This window comes from Dipodomys spectabilis, unplaced genomic scaffold, assembly GCF_019054845.1.
Source record: "Dipodomys spectabilis isolate Male_0828 unplaced genomic scaffold, ASM1905484v1 ptg000043l, whole genome shotgun sequence".
Taxonomy (NCBI): Eukaryota; Metazoa; Chordata; class Mammalia; order Rodentia; family Heteromyidae; genus Dipodomys; species Dipodomys spectabilis.
Genome location: NW_024870720.1, coordinates 30,443,121 through 30,460,844, shown reverse-complemented (window position 1 = coordinate 30,460,844; position 17,724 = coordinate 30,443,121). Strand labels below are relative to the sequence as shown.

Below are 17,724 nucleotides of genomic sequence, written 5' to 3'. Positions count from 1 at the left end.
CACTGAGCCACCTTCCCAGACCCTAATTCTACTTTCTTAGAGAAGCAGTTGCTTAGGTGTTTTAAATTAGCATATCTGTTTTTTCAGCATATATTTACATTACTGTTTTTGGTTTAGAAATTGTGTTGAAGCACTTCAACCATAACACATTCTACCATGTATCCCTAATGCCTCCTCTTCCTCTGCTGTTAGTCTCCTCTCAATCAGACAGCCCATCATCATCCTATAATAGGGTCCTCATGGGAAGCCCATTAGGATCTTTGAGTCACAGCTTCTTGATTTCTCCTCATCTAGCCACCTACCCCCAAACTGTAGGACTTAAGAAATCCAATCTCCCTGCCTTTCAGCCCTGTTACTCATAGAATGAACACAGTCGTATTTTCTCACTATGGCCCATGACAAAAGACACTTTTTCTTGAATTTTGAACATTTAAGTTGTTTAAATTTACACTGGGAAATGCTGATGCAATAGTGTAGAATGGGGCTTAAGCCCCACTGCTTTTTGTTTCTTTTAAAGCTACCTGCCTGATTCTGATTTACAATAAAGATTGGGAACAATTATTGTAGATTTTATTGTTAATTAGCAAATTAGCATTCTTTGTATCTGCATGCTCTTTTGTAACATGATTTCAGCTTGCAAATACTCTTCTGCTACTTCCTTCCAGGAAAACCCAAATCCTTATCAGGGTGATTATTTTCTCCAGGTTTGTAGCAGGCTGCTGGAACACTTATATTAGAGAAAGTAGAGATAAGGATTTCCTACTAATTTGCCCCTAAAGAGTTAACAGTCTCTTATCTCAACAGGGTCCCCATGCAATTAAGAAATACTTCTCATGAACTTAGCCAGGTCTCTTTCCAATTTCCTGTAGTGATTCCTTCAAAATTGTGCCACTCCATGTGAAATCAAAACTCCTTGTCATGATCAAAAGGCCCTTTATGCTATATTTCATTTCAGGTTTGTTTGTTTCTTTAATCACTGCCACTATGTTCCTATCTACCCAGGGTATCCAAGGCTCCTGGCCCAGAATTATGGAATATCTTCTTTTCTCTCCTGTCTTCCATACTGCCTATAACTCTTGATCATAGATACTTCAAGGCATCTTCAGATATTCTCTTGTCAGTTTTTCCTTAGTACTTTGTGCTCATATTAGTGCTCCTAAATCTCCTTTCTCTTGCCTGCTTTTCCCATGAGAACTTACACTCCTTCAGGGTTTAATAAAGAAATCAAGGAGCATAATATTTGCAACAAAGTTATTTTATGAGTAAGTTAATTAATCAATTCTTTCCTGTTTAGGTTCTTCAAGCCCATATTTTGTGTCATCTATTCGTGGTACATTAGTTGAAAACACAGCTTCAAGTGGGACTTTGACACAAATTCCTTTTTTTCCTAAATATGAAGTAGAACTTGATTCTCATAGAAAAGTCATCCCTTATCCTGGAAAGGAACACATTGAACGTGTTTTGGAAGAATATTCACATCAAGTCAAAGATTTACAGAGAAGACTAAATGAAGTGAGTTGCTTTCTTTTAGGACCTGACAATGTTTTTGAACAACAGGGAAGCATATTGCCTTGGAGTCAAATTGTAAAGATCCTGGAAGAAAAAATTTAACCATAGATCTATTGATTAAACTTTTAAATTTGAACTATGCCCTCTATTTTAGTAATGAAAATTAATGAAAAGCCTATTTTCCTTCTGCTGATTATAATGTCTTAGTTTCACAATATATTGTGAAACTTTTTAATGAAACTTTTAATGAAACTTGAATGATTCAAAATTCATGTCTTCAGCTGTAATTGATTCAGGGCTGCCATCCTGCTGTTATGATACTTGGTTCCTCTCTGCCAACAGTGGTAGAAGATAGAATTTTAGATGTATGTGTATATATAAATAGAGTTTAAAGATTTCATATTAATTTCATGTGAACTTTATATAAGATCAAGCTGGCTTTACAGGTGCATATTGTGTACTAGTAGTCCACTGAATGTTTTACCACTATATGTAAAGCTCTCCAACCTCTCCTGGACATTGTATGTGTCTGTGTGTGTGCTTGAGAGAGAGAGAGAGAAAGAGCGAGAGACAGAGACAGAGAGAGACAGAGAGAGAGTGCGCATCAATACTAGAACTTGAACTCAGAGCCTCGTCACTGCCCTTTAGTTTGCTTAAGGTTAGTACTTTGCCACTGAGCCACACCTCTATTTCCTGGACTTTCCTGCCCAGGCTGGCTTTGCACCAGATCTCAGCCTCCTAAGTAGCTAGGATTATAGGCATGAGCCACTTATGCCCAGTTTCCCTGACATTTTGCCTTGTCTTGTACCTGTTTTCCATATGTAGTACCCTCTGTTCCAGCAGCATTCAAGCTATTTGTTCACATCTGGATGTTCCTCACCAATCAAAACCTCCATGTCTTTGCCCAGGCAATTCCTCTTTTCTACCATCAAGATTCAGCCCAAGCATTCCTTCTCTGAAGCCTTTCCACTAGATAGCATTGAGTGAGTCCTCTGGATAAGTATTGCCATTTGTGCATATGTTGTCACATTTAGTTCTATTTTTTTTTTCAGTCGTGGGGATTGAACTCATGTCCTGGGCTCTGTCCCTGAGCTCTTTTGCTAAAGGCTAGCTGCCTACCACTTTTAGCCACAGCTCTACTTCTGGTTTTCTGTTGGTTAATTAAAGATAAGAGTCTCATGGACTTTCCTTCCCAGGCTTGGCTTTAACTGTGATCCTCAGATCTTAGCCTCCTAAGTAGCTAGGATTACAGGCATGAACCACCAGTGCCCAGCTAGTACATCTTATTGTACTCACCATCAGATTGTTCTATCTCATCAGACTGTATGAGCACTTTTATTATGTGTTGAAACTTATATATCACTGTATTATAAACAGAGAATATATAAGAATGAATAGGAGGCTAGGAATGTGGCTTAGTGGTAGAGTGCTTGCCTAGCATACATGAAGCTTTGAGTTTGCTTCCTCAGTACCACATAAACAGAAAAAGCTGAAGGTGCCCAGGCCCTGAGTTTAAACCCCAAGACTGGCAAAAAAAAAAAACAAAACACAAAAAACAATGAATAGGAAAGAACTTGTAAGAAGTAAATAGTTTGGAGAGGGGATCTAGTCATATAAAGGAATCTTCTTGGGCTGGAAAAGTGGCTCAGTGGTAGAGTGTTTGCCTTGCATGCATGAGGCCCTGGGTTCGATTCCTCAGCACCATATAAGCAAAAAGAAAAAAGCCAGAAGTGGCGCTGTGGCTCAAGTGGTAGAGCGCTAGCCTTGAAGTGAATAGCTGAGGGACAGTGCCCAGGTCCAGAGTTCAGACCCCACAACTGGACTCTTCCCCCCCCCCTCCCCAAAAAAAGGAGTCTTCTTCTCCCTCAATACTTTGGTATAGGATCTTTTTCTTTATGACTGTAGTGTCTAATTTCTCTGCAAATGCAAACTTTTCAAAGTGTTCTATTCCTTTCATTAAGCTTTTGGAAATATTTTTCTGTTCCTTTCATTATCTTTGCTACCTCTGATTTTTTTTTTTTTTTTTTTTTTTTTTTTGCTGAGTGTGTTTATTTACTCTTGTTTTCTGGGTTTTTTTGTTTTGTTTTTTAACTTAGAATCTTTTTTTTTTTTTTTCAGTTTTCAGTGGTTTTTGTTTTTTTCAGTTCAGACTTCGGAGTAAAGCAATACAGCTAAGGCAGATATCCCATTACTGGGCAGAACTTGATGTATTTATTTGGAATAATTAGGTAGAATATCATTTATGTACTAAGAGACCCACACAATGCCTGATTTTAGAAATATTTGTGGATTTTTCTCTAGTTAAACACACTGATTTTTAGGTGGTAGACTCTTTTGCCAACTATTTTAAGTAAGTTGGAGGTTGGGTTTGACTTAATACATAATTTCAAACAGTTCTCCTGTTTTAAGGAACAAAACTCATTTCTGTATTCATTTTGAGCCAGAAACTCAATTTATTTAGATGTGTTATAGAGAAGGAATGAAAAGAGGCTCAGCTATAAACAGGAAAAGTAGTCACTGTGTTCCAATAACCTAGGTGAGAAATGATTAATTGATTTGAATTACTGTGGAAGAAGGTCCTGATTTCATAACAATAAATTAACATATACCCTTTTGGAAATTATTACCTACAAGGAACTGTGTTCCTTTAGCAGAGATTAATTTGCTTGTTTGTTTTTCAGAGCAATGAGTTGCATGAGAAACAAAAGTTTTACTTAAGGCAGTCAGTCATTGATTTACAAACAAAACTTCAAGAAATGCAAATGGAAAGAGATGCCATGGCTGACATCAGGTTAGGATTTGTTTTCTGAATTTATTTATTTATTTATTTTTCTGTGCTGGGGGAGGGAGGCGGAGATGGGAAGGGATAGGAAGGGGAAACAAAAGGAGGAGGCAACAATGCATGATAAGAAATGTACTCATTATCTTGCCCATGTAATTGTTACTCCTCTGTATGGTATTTTCACAATAAAAAAAATTATGTCAAAAAAAGCACTCTACAACTAAGATACATCCCTAGCCCTGAAATTATTTTAAAATTTCACTCTTTGTAGTAAAACTAGTGTCAATGTGAGTTTTGTCAATATTATTTCTCTTCTTTCATAGACGAAGGGAGAGTCAGTCCCAGGAGGATTTAAGAAATCAGCTTCAAAATACAGTTCATGAACTTGAAGCTGCAAAATCCCTTAAGGAAGACATGCTGAAGGACAGTAACACACAGATAGAGCAGCTAAGAAAAATGATGCTTAGTCACGAAGGAGTACTTCAAGAAATCAGATCAATCCTAGTTGACTTTGAAGAAGCCTCAGGCAAGAAAATACATGAACATGACAGCATGTCTGCTATGCACTTCCGAAGCTTGGGCTCTGCTATTAGTAAAATCCTAAGAGAATTAGACACAGAGATTTCTTATCTTAAAGGGAGGATATTTCCAGTAAGTGGTGAGAACACAACTTCAATTTTATATTAAAATGCATTAAGAGAATAGTATTAGGCATTTTTTAAAAAAAAATAAAGTAAGCCAAGTTCTCAAGTTTGTTCTCTAAGATAACAGGTGTTAACTTTGATAGTTATATCTTCATAAGACATTAGCTTGGTTTATCTGTATAGACCATGAAAGTATAGCCAAAGTAAATGATCTAATAAAAGTATAGAAATAAATTAATCTGATTTTAGTATCATTTCTATTTGGGAAATTAGATTTTTAGACCTTGAGCTCAAACTCCAGGGTTTAACAAGTTAGGTTCTGCCAATGCCTCTATACACCCAAAAAAAGAGATATGGTAAATAGAGGGTAGGGAAAAGAGATTTATTACATGGCAACACTTCATGAAGACAGCACTTCAGTACATCTTTAGCCAACTTCAGGGAGAATTGGGGCAGGAGGTGAAAAAGATACACACTGTTAAAACAGTCCCAAATTACAAAGGTGGTTCAGGTGGCCTGATAGTCCAGTGTCTCAGAATTGCTTAAGTGAAGACTTGTTACAAGGTCAAGCTCTTCCTGAATTCCAAGATGGCTGTAAAGTGACTATAGGAGAGAATGTGACTTAGGACAAAGCACATAGATACAAAATAGAGGAATTTAGGGTACCTAGCCTTTAGCCTGCCCTTCGTTATTCTTGGGCCTGAATAAGTAGGAGTCTATGTTTCTCAGTAAAAGAGCACTTTTTAAGCCCCTCTTTCTTTTGCATCTCTCTAAAACACTCCTTTTGTTGAAAAATCTCTGAGTTCTCAAAATTTAGAATTACTAGTACTTAAACTAATGTCTCTCTATTTTTACAAAACAAAAACAAAAACCAGGTAGAGGAGCAACTTGAAACATTGAAATCTGAATCACAGAACAAAATAGAACTACTTCTTCAACAACATCAAGATAGGTAGGTTTCTGACTGATGTACAAAATATCACAGTAAAACTATAGCATAGTTTTACAATATGTTACCTGTAATTCCAAAATTGAAAACATTCTGAAACACAAAATGGTTATATATTTTGTATTTATTTTTTCCATAGGTTTCAGCAAACATGTTGATTTTTTTTCTGGGACTTACTAAAGCTGTAAAAGAAGGCTCAATTCAAGACTATTGCAATAGATATTTCACTATAGGATCAAGAGACTAAGCTCAACTCCCAGTATATAACAAGGATGAATGGGGATTCATACCAACAGTGTGAGAGGATCAGTGGAGGAAAATTATTAAGAGGAGACAGCAGGGATTGGGGATTCCTATTAAAGGCAGGGCAAAGATTTAGCTATCTAGGTTGTGGGGGTAATAATTCTTATCAGATGGTCAGATTTCAAAGGCTAATCAGTTGTCTAAGGTAGGAAAATTCTTGCTGAAATTGGGCTAGGCCAAAGCAAGACTGGTGATAAGGTCAAAGCCTAGTTAAAAGAGGGTTTAGAAGAGCCTGACCAAAGTTTGATTTAAAAAAAATAAGATTGGATGGGGCTGGGAAGGTGGCTCAGTGGTAGAGTGCTTGCCTTGTATGCATGAGGCCCTGGGTTCCATTCCTCAGCACCACATAAGCAGAAAAAGTTGGAAGTGGTGCTGTGGCTCAAGTGGTAGAGCTCTGCCTTGAGCTGAAGAGCTGAGGGACAGCACCCAGGCCGAGTTCAGGCCATACAACCAACAACAACAAAAAAAAGATTGTATGTCACTCAGTGATTGGCAACACGTGATTTAAGCTAATATAAGGCTTTTTAAAAATGATTTTTGTGATTTAATGTACATACAGATTTACCTATTTATAATATGTTTGGTTTATAGATCCTTAGATCCATCCGTAGATTTCACAAGGGATGTTATATAACATAAAGTGCTCATAACTTTTTTTTTTTTTGAGATGGAATCTCCCAATTTTGCCCAACTTGGCCTTGAGCTCCTAGGCTTAAATATTTCTTCTGCCTCAGCCTTTCAAGTAATTGGGTATACATGAACACTACCATGTTCTGCTCAGTTGTCATCTTTTTTTTTTGTCGGTCGTGGGGCTTGAACTCTGGGCCTGGGTGTTATCCCTCAACTCTTCTGCTCAAGGTGAGCACTCTACCACTTGAGCAACAGTGCCACTATTAGAGTCTTTCCTGCCTGGGCTGGCTTTGAACCACAATCCTTAGATCTCAGCCTCCAGAATAGCTAGGATTACAGGTGTGAGCCGCCAACTCCTGGCCAGTTGTCATATTTTATGACCACTGTGAAATTTCAAAAAGTTTAAATTCTCAAAGGATTGTGTAAACCTTGAATTGATCTATAAAGATAGTATGTAAATGTTTGTGTATTTGCGTGTGCATGTATGTGTATGAATACGTGTATTCCAAGCTTGTCACTAAAAGTAGTTTGTACAAAAATTTAAATTTGACAGTACTAAAACAAATTTTGAAATAATTCACAGTAATTGGTTATGTCAAATAATAATTATTATATTCTTTCTATAGGATTGAGCAGTTGATAAGTGAACATGAAATTGAAATAACAGGACTTACTGAGAAAGCTAGCAGTGCCCGAAGCCAAGCCAATAGTATCCAAAGCCAACTGGAAATCATTCAGTATGTGTGTCCTATGGTTTGAAATTGCTACTTATTCGTCTTCATTTGAAAATTGTCACCTTGTATATGTGCTGGTACAGGGACTTCAGCTCAGGGCCTGAATGTTATCTCTTAGATTTTTTGTGCAGTGTTGGAACTCTACCACCTGAGTCACACCTCCATTTCTGTTCTTTTGGTGGCTAATTGTGGCTTCAAACCAAATTCAATTGTTAGATCTCAACCTCTGGAGTATATAGGATTAGAGGCCACCAGTGCCTGGCTTTGTCATTTTAATTAGTATTTTTTTTTTTTTTGGTCGGTCGTGGGGCTTGAACTCTGGGCCTGGGCGCTGTCCCTCAGCTCTTCAGCTCAAGGCGAGCGCTCTACCACTTGAGCTACAGCGCCATTCCAGTATTTTTTTTTTTTTTTTTTTGAGATCTTTTAGAAGAAAGCAAAATTTTCAGGTTGAGGTATGGCTCAAATTGTAGAAGTCTTGTCCAGTATGCAGGATATCCTTGGTTCAGCTGATTATACTGCCAAAAAATCCCAAAACACCCTTTCTGAACAATCAAATGGATAGAAAATATAAGACAAGTATTATCTGGCCACAAACAAAATACTATTTCAAATATTTGGGTCTCTTGGAATTAACTTTCCTAAATATTGTTCATATTGCAACCAATAAAATGAAACAAATCATACATGTTTTATATGTAAATAAACATTAAATATATACATATAAAATTTTTATAATTTGAACTAGTATGCTAAGATATAGTATATGGGCATATTCAATCAGATCTAAAAATAGGGAAAATAGTACCATGGCTATATACTTATTACCCAATTTTGTCAAGTAACAGCCTTTATAAGTTAATTTGTCAATAAGTTATTTGGAGGAGGGGGAACTGTGGATTGAGTCCATAGCTTTGCACATGCCAAATTCGTATTCTACCACTGAGCTATGCCTCCATCTCTGAGCTGAAATTTTTAAAGAACAATTTTGGATCATCAAAGATAATTGACCTGATAATGCTATATAAATAATTAGTGGCAATATCTAAAAGAGGAGTATCCTTAGCTACTACATTTATTCTTAGTTTGCTATTTTCTTTTATTCTGCTTCTGAACCCTACTTAGAGAACAAGCAAGAAATCAAAACTCCATGTATATGCGCCAGCTCAGTGAACTGGAATCTACTGTTTCTCAGCTGCGTTCTGAACTGAGAGAAGCCAAAAGGATGTATGAAGACAAGGTAGGTGTAGATTTTGCATCTCTACTTCCACACAGTATTACATGCTGAATCAACAATAGATTTTATAGCTCTTTAGCTCAAGGCTAGTGCTCTACCACTTGAGCCACAAAGCCACTTCTAGCTTTTTCTGCTTATGTGGTGCTGAGGAATTGAACCCAGGGCCTCATGCATGCAAGGCAAGCATTCTACCACTGAGCCATCTTCTCAGCCCATAATAAATATTTTTATGTAAAGATACTGTACTAAGGGGTTACAGTTACATGAGTAAGGTAATGAGTACATTTCCTATCGAGCATTGTTATCCTCTCCTTTGTTTTTCCCCATCATCCCCTACCTCCCCACCTCCCCAACTTTTCCCTCCCCCACTGAAGCTGTAAAGTTTGTTTTCAACATAGTGTCTTGTACATCTCATTGTTACAATGGGTCAAAATAATAGAATTTTTACTAGCTTATCTGAAATGAAGACTCAAAATAATCTTTTGTATTCAAATCTGCATATAAACTGAAGTAAGAATATACTAAATTGTGTATTAAATTATAAACACTTGTTATTTATATGTTATATATATGTTATTTGTATCTATTCTCTAGAATATATTTTTACATACTTCAAGTCAGTTTCGAAGAAAGAAAGTCAGGGGCTATAGGTGTACAGTTTATTTAGCATGCCTGAAGTTGGAGGTTTAGAACCCAGTACCACAATAAATAAATATTTTAAATAGGACCATCTTAATTATTTTTATAATGCTTGGCCTTAGCATATGCTTTAGTACCACCTGGCTTATCTATACCACTCTGTTTTGGGATTTTACCTCTCTCCCACTCCAAATTATTAATCATTGTGTGGCTAGCAAACTGAATTTTAAGCTGAATTAAATTGACTAAGAAAAAATTTTACACTGTGGTTTTATCTTTAATCACCTAATTCTCTTAAAATCAGATGCTAATACTTGAAACTATATTCTTTTAACATACTATATTCTTTTACTTGATACCATTATCAACCATTTCTCCAGTGTTTAGGTTTCTGCTAATTTCTGCCATTTGTAAAACAGTAAACTTTCCTTTATTAAACAAAAACAAAAACAATCAAAGATCTACCATTCAGAAGAGCTCTTTTTCTTGTTTTTCATTCCTTTGAGAATGACTGCATTAATGGTTATCTGAGATGGTCTTAGTTTAAGACTGCTAACCCAATGTTCTATTTCATAAATGTTATTTTTCATCTACAGAATATGCCAGATTGGAAGATAAATCCATCTTTAGTTTTCCTACCTGTAAGAGACCTTCAGATAATCTTGCAGAGATAACTTAGACGTAGTTCTATCACATTTAGTCAGTTTCTTACACCTTAGTTATTTGCAGTGGTAAGTTAGGAGAAATAAAATGTAAGGAAGCTACCAGATCCCCTTTATAAAATGAAAATAATTCTGTGGGTAATAATTCTTTGATGCAACAGTAAAAAAAAATCCATATAGGGAGAATTGATTATTCCAGCACTAATTCTTTTAGACATTTACCCTACTTTGGGCAACTCATTTTAATTTCCACTGTCACTCAGTGCTGTCTTATGTGCTGGCCACATGAAGGTGCTCTTTTCCCTTGGTTCAAACATGGAAATTAGGTATTAACTCCTATAGCAAGTTCAAGATGGAAAACTTAGATGTGATTTTACTGAAGTCTAAGCCATGAAGCGTAACACAAAACTGTATAGTCTCGGGAATAGATCCGAATCCTCTGTAGCAATGTTTTCAAACTTTGTTTTTATATAGCATAGTGTGGTTTCATCTCAGGCTTTCATGTTTGCTAGAACTATAACCCAACTCCTTTTTGCTTTAATTACTTTTTGGGTAGGATCATATGATGTTTTTACCCAGGGTGAATCTCCAACCTTTGATTTCCTATGTAGCTGCAATTATGTATACACACAAGTACATCTAGCTATATGTTGAGATGGGGGTTTCTCTTAGCTTTTTGCTAAAAAGCAAATTTTTCCACTTAATTTCTTTTTCATATACCTTGACTTCACATTGATAAAACCTATTAAAGCCTTAAAATCTATTTTGTTTTTCACTGCTCCAGTGCACAGCATATGCTTTCCAAAATAATACATAAAAGCCATGATTAAAAGTGAAGTTTGTGTGAAAGAGAAACATAAAAGGTGTGTCAATACTACATATATTATCAACATAGTTTATCTGGATCAGTATTAGTCTTTTCTCCAGACGTCATGTCCCTTCATTTAAGAATTAAATTTGAGAAGATGGGTGAGGACAGGATAGATTCAGAGGGAAGCAAATGGTGGAAGGAATGACTCTGATCAAGATGCATATACACATAAATTGAAGTGTCAAAATGAAACCTCTTTCTACAACTATTTGGAGAAAATATTTTTTAAGTGCTTAAGTAGTGTGTCAGTGACTCATATCTCTAACAGTAGCTCCAGTTAATCAGCAATAAAATGCTGGACTGGAGGTATGGCTAAAGTGTTAAGGGTAAAACAGCAGAACAAGAGTAAGAGGCCCTGAGTTCAAGCCCCATTACTTGCACAAAATAAAGTGTTTATTAGCCAGTTGTTGCTATGCATAATTTATAATCCTCGCTACTTGGAGAAACTAATGCAGATTCCAGGCAAGCCTGGGCAGAAACATTTGAGGGAGTCCATCTCTGTAAAAGAAGCTAGATATGGTGATGCGTGCCTGTCATCCCAGATACTATGGGAAACCAGATAGGCAGATTGAAATCTAGGCATGGGGCTGAACAAAAAGCAAGATATTATTTTTTTTTTAAAGCAGTGAAAAAAAGGGCTGGAGTTGTGGCTTAGTACATAGCAAGTATGAGCCCCCTGAGTACTATCACAAAAATTATTATTTTTTAATTGATGACAGATATGAACAGAATTTTTTTAAATTAGAATGAATAAACCAAGAGAAAACTCATTTAGGAGGGTAATATTTGTTCTCAACAAAAATATTTTCATATTGGTGAAAGAAATTGTGTTTCCAATAAAATTTTAGATGTGAATTTTTGTAGCTGACAAAAGTGTTTTACTGTAATGTTGTTTTGTATTCTTTTCTTTCTATTTTAGGAGAACCTCCAGAATTCCCCTTTATGAATTTGGACAAGTAGAAGTTGTCATTATTGGTTCTGTAGATTTGGCTTTTACTCTTAACTTTCACTTTTTGACAACAAAAAAAAAAATTCAGTGATTCTAAGTTTATTTCTCCTACTTTGAAAGTATCTGGGGTTGAATTTCATACTCTAAAAGTGAAGATTTAGTAGCACTGGCTGGAGCTGTGTACTGTGCAGGGAAGATGCTGTGCAAATGCCTCACATAGGTGCCAACGCACCTTTATGCTAATCTACAGCATCCCTTGTTATGCCATGTCTCTGTCATTTTGAGCACAGAAAAAAACCCCAAACCTCAGAGCAGAAACACCACCATCGTAAAAAAACCAACAGCAAAAACAATCCAAATTATTTGATATGATTGGTTAATATTACTAAAAGCATTATTTAATTGGAATGAGACCCCAGTACTCATTTGTGAAGTGGTACAAACCATGAAGTGGATTTATAGATGGTGAAAGGGAAAACTGGTGCTGCTATAGAGAAAGAAAAGAAAAAGAAAACACCTTTACTGTATTTCAGATGTCAGTATTCTTTCTGGACATTTTTAAAGGCTTTTCTTTGTAATATATATATATACATATATATATATGTATATATATATATATTTTTTTTTTTTTACAGCTGTATCAGCTCAGCTGCTATTTCAATGGTTTTCTCTTTTACTCTCCATTTATCTTTTGGATTGATTAATTCATATGAACATTTTTACTCTTAAAAAGTGAGAGGTAAAAGAGCTATAGCAGCTGAGTCAGTATTGACAGCTATAAAACTAAGGATCTGGAGGAACTTCTGGTAATTAATAAACAGAAAGAAAAGATGTAACTGGTTTGCCTGCTTCCTTTCCTCCCTTTTTCCTTTCCCCATCCTCTTCCCCTTACCTCTCCTTGCCCCTCCCTCTTTTGCTCTCATAGATTTTACCTTTCAAGATGAAATGGTCATCCAGAATTTTTTAAAAAATGAAAACATATCTAAAACAAGTTTTAAATATTTTATTAGGTAAGGCAAATTTTACTTCTGCAGATGGGTGTACAACTGATAAGATCAGCAAACACACCAAGCAAGCAATCCACCCAGGTTTTATTCCTAACACATTGCTGCCCTCATTCTGATTGAAGAAGCATAGTATCAGAACTTAAGTTCACAGTCTTATATAGTTGAGTAGTTTGAAATATTAAGAGTTTACCCAAGCAGCCAGCCACAGATGGCAAACCCCTGTAACCCTAGCTACTCATGAGGCTAAGATCTGAGGATCATGGTTCAAAGCAAGCCTGGACAGGAAAGTCCATGTGACTCTTATCTCCAGTTCAACACCACAAAAGCCAGAAGCAGAGCTGTGGCTCAAGTGGGAGAGCACTAGCCTGGAGCATGAAAAGCTCAAGGACAGCACCCAGGCCCTGAGTTTAAGCCCAGGACACACAAAAAAGAGTTTACCTAAGCAATACTTGAGCAAAATAAAACACTAGAGCAAGGCAAGAACCAGTTAGAAAAACAACCCTGTGTTCATATCAAGATCTAGTTAAATTGAAATGACTTTCCATTTTAACAAGATTTCATAAAATTGACCCAAAGAACACATAGAAAAATTTTCCAAGAACCTTAGGTTGCCTAACAGTTTAGGAGATGACAGTTGCCCCAGAAATGTCAACCACTTGATAGAAAAGATTTTGTGTGTGTGTGCAGTACTAGGACATAAACTCAGGGATTATTTTGCAGATTCACACCTTGCAGCAGTACATCAGGGTTGTTTCTTTGAGATCCATCAGTGCATTAATAATTGCTTCATTATTAAAAATTCTGCATTATTAGTTATGTTTTCTTTTAGAGCAAGTAGCTGCGGTAGGAGTTCTTTAATTAAAGGTATCAGGAATATTCATCTCACACTCCCTTCGCAATGGTAAAGACATATCTGGATTCCCAAAGAAACAGACCATGAATGGGAAAGAGATTACTATTCATTGTTCATCTAGAGGTTTAGTTGGCTCAAAATCAAAATTATGGATTTTTCCCCATTTTCAGACTGTCAGTGCCTGGAGGTCACAGCACTACAAATGCTGTATATATGATGCCTTTCTTACATGTAAATGCATTTTTGTTCAAGGACAAAAATGGTGCATTCCTGGCTAAGATTAGAAATATTTGCTTTACTCACTGGATTACTTAAACTGAAAGTGTTCTGCTTAAACATAGCTCAAAAGACAGGTGGAATAGAGAATTTTAGGGGTATGTGTGTGTGAGTTTGTGTTCCTGGAACTTGAATTCAGGGCCTGGGCACTATCCATGAAGTGTTTTTGTTTTTTTGTTTTGTTTTGTTTTGTTTTTGTTTTTGGGGGTTTTTTTTCCTCAAGATAAGCATTTCTATCACTTAAGCTACAGCTCCATTTCTAGCTTTTTGGTTGTTAATTGGAGATAACAGTGTTTCAAGCGCTGAGCTGGTGGCTCACACCTGTAATCCTAGCTACTCAGGAAGTGAAGATTTGAGGATTGCAGTTCAAAGCCAGCCCGGGCAAAAAAGTTTGTGAGACTCTTATCTCCAATAAACCACCAGAAAAACCGGAAGTGGCACTGTGGCTCAGGTGGTAGAGTGCTTACCTTGAGCTGAAAAGCTAAGGAACAGCGCCCAAGCCGAGTTCAAGCCCCACGACTGACAAAAGAAAAAAGAAAAAGAAAAGAAAAGGAAAGAAAAGAGAAAGAAAAAAGTCTGACAGATATTCCTGCCTGGGCTGGCTTTAAACTGTAACTCTCAGATCTCAGCCTCTGGAGAAGCTAAGATTACAGGCTCACCCAGTTCATGAGTTCAAGAATTTCTGTTTTATGATACCATTCTTGTGTGTAAAAAGTATTAGAGAGTTGAAAGACACATGAGAGATCATCCAGAATACTGTTTTAAAGATCCTCCTCCTCCTCTTGCTCCTCCTCCTCCTCCTCCTCCTCCTCCTTCTTTTTGGTGCAGTTACTGGGGCTTGAACTCAGGACTCGAGCACTGTCTATTAGTTTTTTTTGTTTTTTGTTTTTTTGCAAGACTAGTGTATTAACACTTGAGCCACACCTCCACTTCCAGATTTTTAGTGTTACTTGGACATAAGAATCTCATGGACTTTGCTGCATGGGCTGGCTTCAAGTGATGATCCTCAGATATCAGCCTCCTGAATAGCTAGGATTACAGGGGTAAGCCACCATTGCTTTGTTTTAAAGTTATATGTAAAAAATAAATTTAGCCAGAGAGGTTATATGATAGAACTTAGTGGAGAACCCAAAGTATTTGGCTCTTTCCCTGATCTTACTGCCTCTTGTAACTCCTTTATCCACCACATTCTCTCTATGCAAATGGGATAACCATGTAACAGTAACAGTTGGTGGTTCTTACTTACTAATCTCTTACTGAGTGCTGGCTTAATCTTCCTGATAATGCTTAAGAATTGAAGATATTCTATCTGTATATAGTTCATTTTTCTGAGGAGGTTTCTTAAGCTACAGAAGTTAAATGTATGTTTTTTTTCCTACATCAATTAAAAAAGGAACACAGAAGTGAATTTATTTATTTACTTACTGTGCTATTGGAGTTTAAACATAGGGCTTCATTCATGATAAGTATGTAAGAGCTCCATCTTTCCAACCCCAAAGTACTTTTTTATCCCTTTTTTCCTGGTCCTGGGCTTGAATTCAGGGCCTGGGTGTTGTCCCTGAGCTTTTGTATTCAAGGCTAGAACTTTACCACTTGAGCCAGCTCCACTTCTGGTGTTTTGGTGATTAATTGGAGCTAAGAGTCTCATAGAGAGAGCTTCCTGCTTAGAATAGCTTTGAACTATGATTTTCATATCTCAGTCTCCTGAGTAACTAGGAGTAGCAACCAGAAGCTAGCTCTAAAAGTATTTCTTAATGGAATTCTTAAAGACTTGGAACACATTTCAGTCTATCATTTTATTTATTTATTTATTTTTGGGTCCAGTCTTGGGGCCTGAACTCTGGGCCTGGGCACTGTCCCTCAGCTCTACAGCTCAAGGCTAGTGCTCTACCACTTGAGCCACAGCACCACTTCTGGCTTTTTTCTTTTTGCTTATGTGGTGCTGAGGAATCAAACCCAGGGCCTCATGCATGCAAGACAAGCACTCTTACCATTGAGCCACCTTCCCAGCCCCTCAGTCTATCGTTTTATATGTACTCAATTCTGTGCTCTTTTTGGCAGCACATATAGTATATGTGCTCAATTCTTATTAAATACTTTAGTATATACTACCCAGTCAAATGAAATTAGTAATGAATAGTTTTTGTACCTACTTTTCCCTACTTATATGTAACATAATCAAATACAAAGTTGGTTGAAAGATATCCAGTATGAATTAAAGTCTCTATCTTGATCCACTTGGACTTGATACTACATTATAGGTAAATTTAAAACTGTTTGCTAGCTCTGTTAGTACTTCAAGCAATGTATATCTGTGTGATATATATATATACATATATATTTATGCTCATCATCTATCAGAAGTAGTTTTATATATGTGTGTGTGATAGCTTTATTATGTTGAATTATATGCTGAATTAACAAATGAATATTTTTAAGTGAATTAGTTCAAATAAAAATAAACTAAAAAGTCATGAAGTACATGTTTGTCTTGGTCATGTTTTTTTGTTAAAAACATTTAGCTAGGTGCCAGGACCTCAGTCTGTAATCCTGGCTACTCAAGAGTCTGAGATTGGGAGGATTTCAATTTAAAGCCACTTTACAAGACTCTATCTCTAAAATAACCAGCAAGAAAGCATGAATGGATCAGTGGTTCAAGTAGTAGAATGCCAGTAAAAACAAGCACAAAGCCCTGAGTTCAAGCTTTATTACCTGCAACAACAAAGATTTGATCATAGTATATGACCCAAAACTTTTTTTCTCTTTTGATTCTAGGGATGGAGCTCAACACCTGATTGTGAGGCAAATAGTCTACCACTGAGGCATCCTCCCTAGTTCCTTATTATTATTATTACTTTTTTTGGGGGGGTCCGGTCATAGGGCCTGAACTCTGGGCCTGGGCGCTGTCCCTCAGCTCTTCAGCTCAACCACTTGAAACATAGCACCACTTCTGGCTTTTTTCTTTTTGCTTATGTGGTGCTGAGAAATTGAACCCAGGGCCTCAGGCATGCAAGGCAAGTGCTCTACCACTGAGCCACCTTCCCAGACCTATTATTACTTTCTTATATCACTACTGGCACTGGAACTCTGGGCTTGAGCACTGTCCCTTAGCTTTTCCACTGAAGCTAGAGCTCTATTACTTGAGCCATAGCTCCACTTGATGGACTTTCCCTGCTTGGGCAGGCTTCAAAGTGATTCTCAGATCTCAGTCTCCTCAATAGCTAGGATTGTAAGGATGCACTACCAGTGCTTGATTCAGAATTTTGTTTTTTAAATACATTGGAAGCATGTTAAATAGATACCTTAAAAGAAGTAATAAATACATCATTTACAATTTCTTATTCCTGGAAAATGAATAATAATACCTACCATATAGTAGATATCACAGATCAGGTATTATTTTATAAACCAAGTATTAATATAGTCTCTTAATATTTCACAGGGCCTTTTATTATGTGGTTCAGTTAAAATCCAAAAGTGAGTAGGCATAATTGAAATTCTCTTAACTCAGCCTGCACTACTCCTAGAGGTTAAAGGCTGTTTAAATACTGTCAACAGGGAGTTAGTCTCTCTCCTCCTGTAGAGGTACAACAGGCTTTGACTTTAGGAAAGAAAATACCAATCCTTTTGTGTGATGTTATCAGTGGTTAAGTAGAATATTTTTTTCTCTCCAAACATATCA

General features: G+C 36.6%; 1 protein-coding gene across 3 annotated transcripts in view; it reads left to right on the top strand.

Moving 5' to 3' along the window:
* Positions 1–17,724, top strand: part of Ccdc158 (coiled-coil domain containing 158) — a 76,471-nt gene that overhangs the window by 12,932 nt on the left and 45,815 nt on the right. For 2 of the 3 annotated variants that reach the window (XM_042678435.1, XM_042678434.1), the window contains exons 4-9: positions 1,295–1,512; positions 4,191–4,300; positions 4,615–4,942; positions 5,811–5,887; positions 7,444–7,554; positions 8,674–8,788. In XM_042678435.1, the coding sequence (XP_042534369.1) occupies positions 1,295–1,512; positions 4,191–4,300; positions 4,615–4,942; positions 5,811–5,887; positions 7,444–7,554; positions 8,674–8,788 (959 nt within the window). Of the gene's footprint in view, positions 1–1,294; positions 1,513–4,190; positions 4,301–4,614; positions 4,943–5,810; positions 5,888–7,443; positions 7,555–8,673; positions 8,789–11,876; positions 12,446–17,724 lie in introns of those variants that run through there. The other variant, XM_042678436.1, reaches the window with a different exon arrangement.